Source organism: Podarcis vaucheri (genome assembly GCF_965113315.1).
Source record: "Podarcis vaucheri genome assembly, chromosome: 11".
Lineage (NCBI taxonomy): Eukaryota > Metazoa > Chordata > Lepidosauria > Squamata > Lacertidae > Podarcis > Podarcis vaucheri.
This window is the reverse complement of record NC_138749.1, coordinates 31,909,364-31,921,227: the sequence shown is the minus strand read 5'-3', so window position 1 is coordinate 31,921,227 and position 11,864 is coordinate 31,909,364. Positions and strand designations below refer to the sequence as shown.

The 11,864-nt window shown below is 41.0% G+C and overlaps 1 protein-coding gene across 2 annotated transcripts; it reads left to right on the top strand.

Annotated features, from left to right (window-relative positions):
- Window positions 1-197: 197 nt before the first annotated feature.
- On the top strand, window positions 198-7,905 carry MARVELD2 (MARVEL domain containing 2). 2 transcript variants are annotated; one of them, XM_082191956.1, is made up of 8 exons: window positions 198-830; window positions 1,031-1,115; window positions 1,486-2,664; window positions 4,090-4,125; window positions 4,410-4,543; window positions 5,497-5,668; window positions 6,179-6,229; window positions 6,901-7,905. In XM_082191956.1, exons 3-8 carry the CDS (start codon window positions 1,501-1,503, stop codon window positions 7,009-7,011), a joined length of 1,668 nt encoding a protein of 555 aa, XP_082048082.1. In that variant the 5' UTR covers window positions 198-830; window positions 1,031-1,115; window positions 1,486-1,500; the 3' UTR covers window positions 7,012-7,905. The 2 variants fall into 2 exon arrangements, with proteins under 2 accessions (XP_082048082.1, XP_082048081.1); XM_082191955.1 differs by lacking the exon at window positions 1,031-1,115 and having other exon boundaries at window positions 199-830.
- The last annotated feature ends 3,959 nt before the right edge of the window (window positions 7,906-11,864 follow it).

Here is an 11,864-nt window from a genome sequence, read left to right as displayed (position 1 = left end):
CCACCATACAATGCCTGCTTCTTTGCCCACTTGCATAATCTGCAAGTCTAAACAAAACTGTGGTATTTACTCTCCCATAAATTCGCCCAGCTGGTCAATGAATTGACTTCAACTTTGAACGGGTTAACAGGTTGAGGGTTAACTTGAGTTGAGGGCCCACTCTACACCTTCCGCGCGGTGGGTGGGTGGGGGATACAAAAGATTGGGGGGCGGGGAAGCGCCTCTCGCGTGGAGCAAAATCTTCGTCAAGCGGAAGCAGCAACCCTTTCAGCCGGTGGGGGCAGCCTAGCAGGAGAGCCGCTCTACCTGGAGCGGGCGGGCGGGCAGGCAGGCAGGTAGGCTGCGCCTCACTCGCGACGAGGACATGAGCGCATGACGCGCGGGAGGGGACGGGTCTCTTTGGCGGAGCCGCTGAGGGAAAGAAACCTCGCCGGGAAGGCGGAAGAAGGAACCTCGTCATTCCCGGGATTTTTGCGCATTCCTTCCCCGCCTGAAGCGAGCTTGCAAGTCTCTCCTGGGGCAGGAAAGCTGCGTAGAGAAAGGCTGAGCGCGGTGAGACTGCGCTGCGCCAAAAGAAAAAGGCGCCTTCTTGGTTCCGCTCCCGGTGGTTGTGGGAGCGCAGGGCGCCTGCGAGGTGCGGTTGCGAGCGAGGCGGCGGCGGCAGGAAGGTGCTGTGGTTGTTGGTTGAGCCTTGGGAGAAAAGTGCCCGGGCGAAAAGAGGCACTTGAAGAGTCCGGGAGTTCCCATTTCTGAGAGGCATCCAGCGCGCTCCAATATCTGGCTGCTCAGAAAGAAGTCGCCTTGTTGAAGCCACTGAAACTTACTCCCAGGTAAGTGGGCGTCGAGCTGGAATCGCGGAGGCGTAGCTGGAAGGCTGCGACCCTCATAAATGTAGGTGAGAGACGCGGGGCGTAGTTTTGACTGCACGCAGCAAAGTTTCTGGCGAAGCTGGGCCTCCTTGTGTATAGGGAAAACAAGGGAAAGGGGTGGGGTAATGGTGTAACCGACTAGCTAGCCATTGTTTTCTTAGGTGGCTTGACGCTGATACCCGTTATGTGCGTGACTCCTGCTTCCTGTGCACACATATTTATGATTTTCTGTAAGATGGTGGAACCGTGAGTATAGTTAACGTTTTGCCCTCTGCTCGGGAAGCCTTAACTCTTAATCCTGTGTATAGTGCTAGCATTCTTCATGTAGTCAAAGGTACTCTGTTAATAGATTCACATGCCTTGGTCTTGGTTCAGAAGTCCAGTCAAAAACTGATTAAAAGGCTTGTCTTGTTTTCTTTTGTTTTAAATTATAATGATAGAAGAAAAATATATCAGCTGTTTTCTTTAGAAGATTTAAGGACTTTAGAAGATGTTGGTTTGTTTTTTTGCAGACTCTCAAAGCAGGAATTCAGTTGCTTTTCCTTTTGTCAAGCACAGTATATGTGAAACCAGGAAATGAAAAGGAATTTTTTCATTCTTTTGATTTCTGAAACAGGGGAAAGGACCACAAATGTCTTCAAGGAATGCATCGTCAGAGCGCAGACCAGGACAACACAGTCGGTCAGTCCATTATGATGAAGTGAATGTGGATTATTCTTCAGAAGAAGATGCTGAGAGGGATTTTCAAGATGCTGGACACATACTTAACACAGATCCCTTGCCACCACCTCTTCCACTACAGCCACCCTTTGGCCCTGAATTTTATCCAAGTGACAGCGAAGAAACTGCTGGAGCCTCTGATCTTAAACCAGTGAGAAAATTCATTCCAGACTCGTGGAAAAACTTCTTCAAAGGGAAAAGAGATGGCCCTGAATGGAATAAGCCAGTAGCTGCGATTTCTGGTGGAGCTGAATGCTCTCCACCATCATCTCCAACACTTACCCCGGTGAAGCCAGGCAATACTTCAGTTCCAAGCTCTTACCAGGATCCTTATGGAGGATCTGGGGGAACCTACAATTCACGGAAAGAAGCTGAAGCTATGCTTCCACAAGATCCCTACGGCTCCCTAGACAGGCGCACACAAACTGTTCTAGCATACAGTGAGAAAGTAGAAGCCTTTAATTTGAGATACTCTTACATGAAATCTTGGGCCGGCTTGCTCAGGATCCTGGGAGTTGCCGAACTGCTGTTGGGTGCAGGTGTGTTTGCCTGTGTTACAGCTTACATTCACAAGGACAATGAGTGGTACAACTTGTATGGCTACGCTCAGCCACATGGGGCAAGCAGCATGTATGGATATGGAGGGGGAAGCAGCATGTATGGAGGCTATTACTACAGTGGGCCTAAAACCCCTTTCGTTCTTGTTCTTGCAGCACTTGTTTGGATAGTGACTGTTATAATTCTAGTACTTGGTATGTCCATGTATTACAGGACAATTCTTCTAGATTCCCACTGGTGGCCTTTAACCGAATTTGGAATTAATGTTGCCTTGTTTATTTTGTATATGTCAGCTGCAATAGTCTATGTGAATGATGCTAACAGAGGAGGACTTTGCTACTACCCATTATTTAATACACCAATGAATGCAATGTTTTGCCGTATAGAAGGGGGGCAGACAGCTGCAATTATCTTCTTGTTTGTAACAATGATAATCTATCTTGTTGGCGCAATCGTTTGCCTAAAACTATGGAGGCATGAAAGTGCACGGAGACAGCGAGAGCTTATGCAACAAGAGGTAAGTTCTGTAGAAAACAGTTGTTCCTTCCATAAATTTAGTTTTTTAAAATAGTTACTGTCATGGCCTGGATCAGACATATAAATCTCAATTTACTAAAGCCAAGGTGTCCTAAAACCATGTGCTTGTGTCTTTTGTCCCCTTGCTACCCCCATCCCTCCTTTGTGTAAGTAACCAATTATTCACATCCTTGGTTAATTAACAAAAAAAATCCCATTGCAGTATAAGCAGGAAACTTCAATAACCAGGACTGAAATAAACTGCCTGCTTCTAATCTCAATAATTATTGGAAAGCAAAGGAAACCATAGTTCACTAATCCAGGGATTGTTGAATTATGGCATGCCAAAAAAAGGAGGAAGGAAGGGGCAACATGAAGCAGAGCACCCAGGCACAAGGTTTGTGCAGAATTTGGCTTAATCAGCTAAGATAAATACATCTGAACAAGCCCACTATGTAGATGTTATGTCTCCTTACTGTTGTACTTGCTTCTGTAACAGTTGCATCACTAAACTAAGGACCTGATTTGAGGCCTTTGGGGTTTTATGGATTATCTTAATATTAACTATGTGCAACTTTTTGCATATAATTCTGAAGTGAACATTGTTCATGCAAGGATGAGCCTCACTTGGTAGAACATGAGACCCTTAATCTCAGGGTTGTAGGTTTAAGCCCCACAGGCAAAAAGATTGCAGGGGGTTGGACTAGATGACCCTCCTGGTCCCTTCCAACTCTATAATTCTGTGAGTCTATGAAGAATTTCGCCTAAACAGAATTGAGTTCAAGTAATATATACTTTGTTGAGGTGCTGTGTATGTGACCACATAATGTCAGTATAATAGGTGGAGTTTGCTTGCGTATGCACCTAATCAAAAACAATACTTGTTAGCATACCTTCAGCAGTGTTAACTACACTGATACTACATTGTCTTGTGGAGACATATATCGGTGCTTTTGACCAGAGATTAAACTTTGCTGCCTTGCAGCATTCCAGGATCTGAGAGCACCTCCTCCTCCCAAGTTTCTCTGCTTCCTACTTTCAAAGGAGAGTCAAAATATACCATTGCTGCTTCCAGACGGCCTAGCACCAAAAACAGACAGGGGAATCTTTTGGTCCTTTCCCCTTCCCTAATTCTGTCAGAAGGGGAAAGAAGAGCAGGACAGAGCTTCTTCTCCTTCATTTTTCCTGAAAATCCAGAATAGCTGGGACATTTTCAAAGAAGGATGAAGAGGAACTATATCAGCAGACACTACCAGTGAGGTTCCAAGGAAGGATGGAAACAGTATGCACCTCTTTCCACTGGTTGGATTTAGGGAGAAGCGCAATCTCTTTTTGCTGTTTTTTTTCCGCCCCAGATGTCTCTGTGTTAAGGCTTTTATTGTCTACATTTGCACACTTAATGATGATGTTTTTGGTTTTTTATTAGATGATAACGACGCAATCCTTTGCACCAAAAAGGATGGTAAGAACACCATTTTTTTTCTATATTCAAATGCTGAGTACATGCAGGACCTGGACTACTTTAGTTTCAACAAGAATTCGGATAAAATAGGTAAAGGTTGAAACACACTGACAACAGGAGCCACCAGAGAGGCAACTATCATAATCCACTCCCATCAACCTCGGGGTGAGGTGTATGTGATAGAATTGCACTCTTATTTCTGATCACTCTACTCCATGCTAAATTAGTGCTGTTTAAAGTGGATTTACTGACTGTTATTGACTGTTAATATCCATTTTACATAGTATGAAGACGGCAGTCCCAAAGTAGCAACAAACGCAAAGAACTTCAAGACTGTGGAACTGAAACCTGAACTACTCAATGGCCATATACCTGCAGGACATATTCCTAAACCTATAGTGATGCCAGACTACTTAGCGTGAGTCTCTCTGCAACCTTCCTTTTGAAGCTTTCTCTAGGAGTGATAAATCCCAATGACCGACTACAGATGATCACATCTTGGCTTAATAATATATGAATGAATTGAGATGTGAGCATTTTGCTCCTGCCTTCACAGCGTTAGCAAACAAACCAGGGAGTCTTCAGCTAGTCATAATTTCTCATTTCATCCCAACTAGGGAATTACATTTACTTGTTTTGGAACAAGTCAGGATATTAAACATTGGTTTGAAGTTGGTGTGATAACATGGCTTGTTCTGAAGCCAGTAATCATCATTTTCCAGTTTGGATGAAACAGGAAACCATGAATAATGAGGGGCTTTTTGGTTTAACCATGGCTTAAATTAGGTGACTTTGTGTTTGGTGGAAAAAGGTTTGTTTCTATATTATTGCTGACTTTTAACCACCTAATTATATTTTCATATTAGAACTGTATCAGGAAATCAATGCCTTGCACAGCAGTGGTTCCATTCTGTTCTTGCAGATATTGATTTTGAGTGCATAGTTTTTAGCTATAAAGCATTTCGAATTACATCATGCATTGATTTCTGTTAATTAAAAAAATGTTCTCTTTAAACTTTTGAGTTTGAATTACTTAGTATCAAGTGCCAATAACAATTTTATTGTTGACATATTGCCAAACCCAAACCTCTATTCTAAAGCAGAGTCTGCAATTAGCCAGCCATCCAGGTTATAACCAATGAAATTGTTTGGGAAACAGTCCAGGTGATTTGACTAAATAAACCAAGTTGTACTCTACAGAGGGTGGGAGGTAATCTAAGATTGTTGTAGTCTTTTATAATTTGAGTCACAATTTTCATGTGGCAATACACTTTTACAAGGTTTTTTTTTTCTTTTCAAAAATCCATAATGCATACATTTGAAGCTTACATAGATGGTTGATCCTGTAGGAATAATTATAGTTTCTTACAGGAAATACCCAGCAATTCGTTCAGATGAGGAAAGAGACCGATATAAAGCTGTGTTTAATGATCAGTTTTCTGAATATAAAGAGCTTTCTGCTGAGGTTCATGCGGTCTTAAAGAAATTTGATGAGCTAGATGCGTTGATGCAGAAGCTTCCTCAGCAGCCTGGAAACACTCTTGTAAGTACTTAATTGAGCATGGATTTAAAAATTGCATTTATAAGCAGTTTTGGCTGGAGTCACATGGCAACCTAGACATTGGATCACCACTATCCTTTACATTTAGCAAGCCAAAGACATTGTAGTTTGGTTGCTGCAGAAAATTGTTGCTCGAGGTAGCAGCAAGAAAAGTACTTGGTAGTTTACTGTCATTCGCCTAGCTGTGAAATTATTAGATTACTAGTAACCACCACATGCTCCCTTTTCTCCCATTCCCTTCAGAACCAAGACCACCAGTTTTTGAACTGAAGTAGCAATATTCAGGATTAATATAGCTTACTTGTAATAGGGTTTTGCTGTTGTTCAGCGCCTGCAGTTTCAACCTAGCAAAGCAGCTGACCTCTCTAGGAATGGTACTTTGAACTTGTACTATGCTTACATAAAAAAATATTAGGACAGAAGAAAATTAATATATTATTTGTGGATATAATAGACAGGATATTTTGAAATGCTGTTTTCCCCCCTCTACAGGAACATGACAGAATTGCAAATGTTTTGCAACAGTATAGAAAGAAGAAGAATGTGAGTTATCATATCTACTTATTTATGTAATTACTGATTGTTAAGGTGCATAATGTTTTAACAGGGCAGTAACAAAAATACCCCTGCCCTGAGTTGATTTACATAGTAAATTTTGGCACAAGGAAGGCAAAGGGCAGAGAGGTAGGGAATAAGAATGAAGGGGAGGGCCAACAGGAAGAACATGTGTCCTAGTTGCACGTACTTCAGCTTTGTTTGGGTTGGCGATGAGGACTTTGCTTAAAAGTCTTCACATAAAATTTTGAGAGAGAATTTGAGGAAGGGGCATCAGAAAAAGAGGTGGTATCTCTCAGGTCTGGCAGGCAGTTCCATTAATAAGGCTGAAAGTCATAAGTGGGTTTCCATTCAAATACTAGTTTCCATCCACAATGTGGTTAACATGACCTTCCAGGATAAGAACTTGCCCTAGATTTAAGTTTTCATTATTCTGGCATTGGATTTTTTTTTTTTTGTAATATTCATTGCATGTATTCATTTAAATGTATTGCTTCCCCATCCTAAATGTTAAGGTTTGCTGACAAAATATAAAAAACCCAGCGAAACAAAATAACACTTCATGAGATTTATTGAAATTACCCTTTGTGACTTGATCCACCTACCTCTGCAGGCTTCCACAAAATAAATTACTGATCTGTTTATTCTCTGTATTGCAGGATCCCACATTTCTTGAGAAAAAAGAACGTTGTGAATATCTAAAGAAAAAGCTTTCTCACATAAAACAGAGAATTCAAGATTATGACAAAGTTATGAACTGGAATGCTTAGAGGGACTTTATTTGCAAGGTTTTAGTTCAGTGGTTTTTTTTATATTTATTTATTGCCATAACTGTATAAACATTCTGCTGTGAAATGAATTTTTTAATCTTGTGAAATTGTATTACTGGGCTGACTGGCACATAATGCTAAACCATGGTTTACTGCTATTTGCACAAGCTGGAACAAGATTGAGCAAAGCCTTGGCTTTCTGTGCTTCTCCCCTCCCCTCATGCAGCTGAGGGGACTTTGGTTTCCAGCTAATCTGGGTTTGCCATTCAGAATCGGAGACCGTGGATTAAAACTATGGTAAGTTTTTGAAACAAGCCATCTTCAAACCATTATGAAGCTGGCTTGTTTAACTAACCAGCATTTTAAACAAGTTTTTCATTTGCTATTAACAAGAAGTCTGGGTTAATGGAAATGAAAAGTACATGCTAGCATATAGTCCTTCTTTCAGCCCCATAGGACGAGAAGGGAAGAATGAGTGCTTAAACCCAAGGCTTTAGTCATACTTCGGGTTGCGAATGCTGCGGGTTGTGCGTTTTCAGGTTACGGACGCGCCAAACCCAGAAGTACCGGAACAGGTTACTTCTGTGTTTCGGCGCTCATACAGAACCGCTAAATTGCGCTTTGCGCATGTGCAGAAGCGCCAAATCACGTCATGCGCAGACGCGACACTGCGGGTTGTGTACGCTGCAGGTTGCGAACGTGCCTCCCGCATGGATCACGCTCGCAACCTGAGGTTCCACTGTACTTGGACTCCTTCCTTTTTCCCACATGGTTTAGCATTGTGTGTGAGACAGGCTGTTATCTTGAACAAATTTTAAGGTTTTACTTCATTTATGTAAATTTTGTTCTTTATGTTCCTGCTCCTTGATCATATATAAATGCAATTTAATTTGAGTGTTTCCTTTTGCTGCTTGATTATATTTTGCTTTTAGTTTGGATGTTGGTTTCTTGCAAATGTGAATCTGTTGTGTCTGAAAGTATGATTGTGATAATTAGGTTTATGTAACAGCCTGCCTGCTTGCTGGTGTGTGCACATAACACACACATTCCTAACTGCCCAACAAATTATCAGTACTGTCAGGAAGGCTGATTCCCTTTTTGAAAGACTGAAGAGTCACTCTTACTTCCCAAGTAAGTAATGCTCTTAAGGCTAAGAGTGCTGATTTCCCAGTTCTCTGTGAACATGGTTCCCAGTGAAGTGTTGGGAACTCTTATATTCAGCACCAAGTGCTAAGTAGAGAAATTTTCATTCCTTTGTGTTGAGCACCATTTTTGTACAATGGGATTTGGAAACAGAAACCTGTTGCCCAAAGTTCTGCTTGCCAGGTTCCATGTTTGAGCAGCGCCTCCTCCTTGCCCAGTTCTTTCTGTTGTTGTTGCAATCTTTTGGGTCAGTTTCACAAACCAGTAAATACATTTTTTCCTATTTAAAAACACAGTGGTACTTCAGGTTACAGACGCTTCAGGTTACAGACTCCACTAACCCAGAAATAGTACCTCGGGTTAAGAACTTTGCTTCAGGGTGAGAACAGAAATCGTGCTCTGGCGGCAGCGGGAGGCCCCATTAGCTAAAGTGGTGCTTCAGATTAAGAACAGTTTCAGGTTAAGAATGGACCTACAGATCTAATTAAGTTCTTAACCCAAGGTACCACTGTACTAACTTTTCTGTCTACTACCTTATTCAGAAACTTTCTCTGTAGCTCTTAATCACGGAACTTTTAAATAACTGAAGCAGGCATTCAAGGGCCTACTTTTGCCTTGCAGCAAAATAATCAATTTGTATTAGTAAACGTGATGGATCAAACCCCTGTCTAATTGTGCCACATCCTTCAAAAAATTATGAATGACTGCTGGGATACCTCAGTCGGTAGAGCATGAGATGCTTCATCTCAGGGTCATGGGTTTGAACCCAACATTGGGGAAAAGATTCTTGCATTGCAGAGGATTGGACTAGATGACTTTCGTGGTCCCTTCCAAATCTACAATTTTATAATTTTATAATGTTTAAATTCAGAAAGCACTGTTCTCTGCTATGGGCAGTTCTCAAGTTCTTTCACTCAAGGACAGAAATGAGTTTTATAGTGACTGCCCTTATGGAAGTGATGCAGAATACAGTGGTACCTTGGGTTACATACGCTTCAGGTTACATACGCTTCAGGTTACAGATTCCGCTAACCCAGAAATAGTACTGTACCTCGGGTTAAGAACTTGCCTTCAGGATGAGAACAGAAATCGTGCTCCAGCGACAGCAGGCCCCATTAGCTAAAGTGGTGCTTCAGGTTAAAAACAGTTTCAGGTTAAGAACAGACCTCTGGAACGAATTAAATACTCAACCCGAGGTACCACTGTATATGAAAGGAGAAAGCTGAAGAAGGGCACCTGCATACTGCCTAAAAAGCAGATGAACCTCAAAGGATGCTAAAGAAAATAATTTTATTTGAAAAAACTACAGCAATTGAATGGCATGTCTAATGCATTTTGAGTGTACCATAACCTCTTGTACAGACAATAGTCATTACTTTCCCCCAAAATATTATATTGTTTGCGCTTAATTGTAGAAGAAGGGGATTAGTTTCCTTACCTTTGGGAAAGGAGGTGGCTACAGCCTGATAAAAGGGTTTATAGTCAAACAAGCTAGGTATGACATGAAACTGGAGTGCTACTGCAAGTGAAGCAATGTTTTCATTGGCACCTTTGAGGTTTGTTTTTTGGTTTGAAAATTGGTGCTGATATCTTTTTCTTGGTGAAATGTATCCTTGCCAGATATTTAGCACTGAACTGATAGAACTAATAATCTCAGGTAGAAAGGGAGGTTCATTTCAATCTTTCATTGCCTACACAACAGCTTACTATCCAATGTAACAGCAGATCCATATGTTGGAGATTATGTTCCGTGCATAAATTTCTGCTGCTGGATAAAGGTGACTATTTGTAAACAGAAACATCTGCTCCCACCTGAACAGAAGGGGGGGAATCCTTTGGTAAACATTGTGTGCCTGTCTACACCGCGCCTTGTACGCTATTATCCTGATCTTTAAAGAAAATTTCAGCTGTTGGCAATCAACTTCTAATCTTTTGTACTGATTTTACAAAATATTTTTCTAATAAAAATAAGAGGCACTGAAACAGTTTCCTACTTTGCTGAAAAAATAACCCTGTTCCATGTTTATTCTGAAATATGTTTTTACATCTCATAAAATGTCTATATAGAAACATATTATAATACATATTGCGGAGCTCATTGTGGTGTTAGCAAATTGTTTGACAGAAACTATATTTTTTATAAGTTTTCCTTGTTCATTTTTAAAATCTAGGTTTTAGTTTCTAACATCCAGAAAGAACCATGATGTCATTTGTATCATGTTACTTCTTATTTTATTATATGAACTTTATAAAATGTGAAGTGCCAAAAATTAAGAACAACAAATTGTCATATGATGTATGCTAAATATAGCATTTAAATACTTCTGTCCTTTGGTCTATATCAGGGGTCAGCAAACTTTTTCAGCAGGGAGCCAGTCCACTGTCCCTCAGACCTTGTGGGGGGCCGGATTATATTTTTTTGGAGGGGGGAATGAACGAATTCCTATGCCCCAGAGATGCATTTTAAATAAAATCTACTCCTGCAAAAACACGCTGATTCCCGGACCATCCATGGGCTGGATTTAGAAGGCGACTGGGCTGGATCTGGCCCCCGGGCCTTAGGTTGCCTCCCCATGGTCTATATTAATGATTTCTGCAGCGATAAGCTAATAAGATTGGATGTGGACTTTGGAAAAAAGTTAGAACAAAATTCATTAGTTTATTGAAATACCAACCTTTTGGACTAGTGTACACATTTTGAATTTTAAGTGTGTTCTGGGGGCACTAGTCACAGAATAGGCCATGAGAGGCATGGTATAACACAAAATGCCTGCATGGAGAGTGTGGCATAACACAAAATTAAGAAACAGCCACCATGGTAAGTATGCTTTATCCTGCTGGTGGAAATGACAATATTGATTCCTCTCTCACATACCAATCCTGTTGCTGCCCATGATATACAGACTTATTTAAAGTTACAGGTTCTCCTGCAGTAGTTATGTTTTTCTCACCTGAAACCTTGCTGAGGGGCGCAGATCACTGCAAAAACTTAGGGTTATCAGTTCCCAAGTTTCTCTGCTGCTCCTATCAGTGAAAAATTGTTACTAAATTTCCATACCTCCCTTCATCCGAAGACCAAGGGTCGTTTGCAATATAAAAACACAAAAATATTTAGCATAATAAACAAGCAAAAACAATAACCCACATACACAGTGTAAAAGGCCATAGATTGTATTTTAATTATTTATTACATTTCATATTGTATCTTATGTACAAAACATGAGAATAAATTATAGACAATTTGCTTAGTTCAGTATAAGCCCGTTGTTATCTCAATCCATATACAGCCATAGCTGGCATATACCACACGAAACTAGTAAGAGACATTCCTAGTTGCAGATGTTACTTTGGCCTCAAAAGATACAAGACATCTCCAGGAATAGACCCAAACCATACACAACCTCATTTAGGGGGAGTGCAACCCTGTCCAGAAGAGGCAACTGGCCTATACTGGTCACAGGAACCATCCCACCCACAAAGCCTCCACCTTCCCAGGGTTTAAACTCAGTTTACTGGTCCTTCTCCAGTCCAGCACTGCATTAATAATGCATTGATCCAGGGCCTGTATAGCCTCTCCTGTTATAGATGTTATGGAGAAACACAGCTGTGTGTCATCAGCATACTGATGCCACCATGCTCCAAAATTCCTAATGACAGCTCCCAGCAGGGTGGATTTGATTTAAAGTCAGTAAATCAAGTCAGTAAAACTT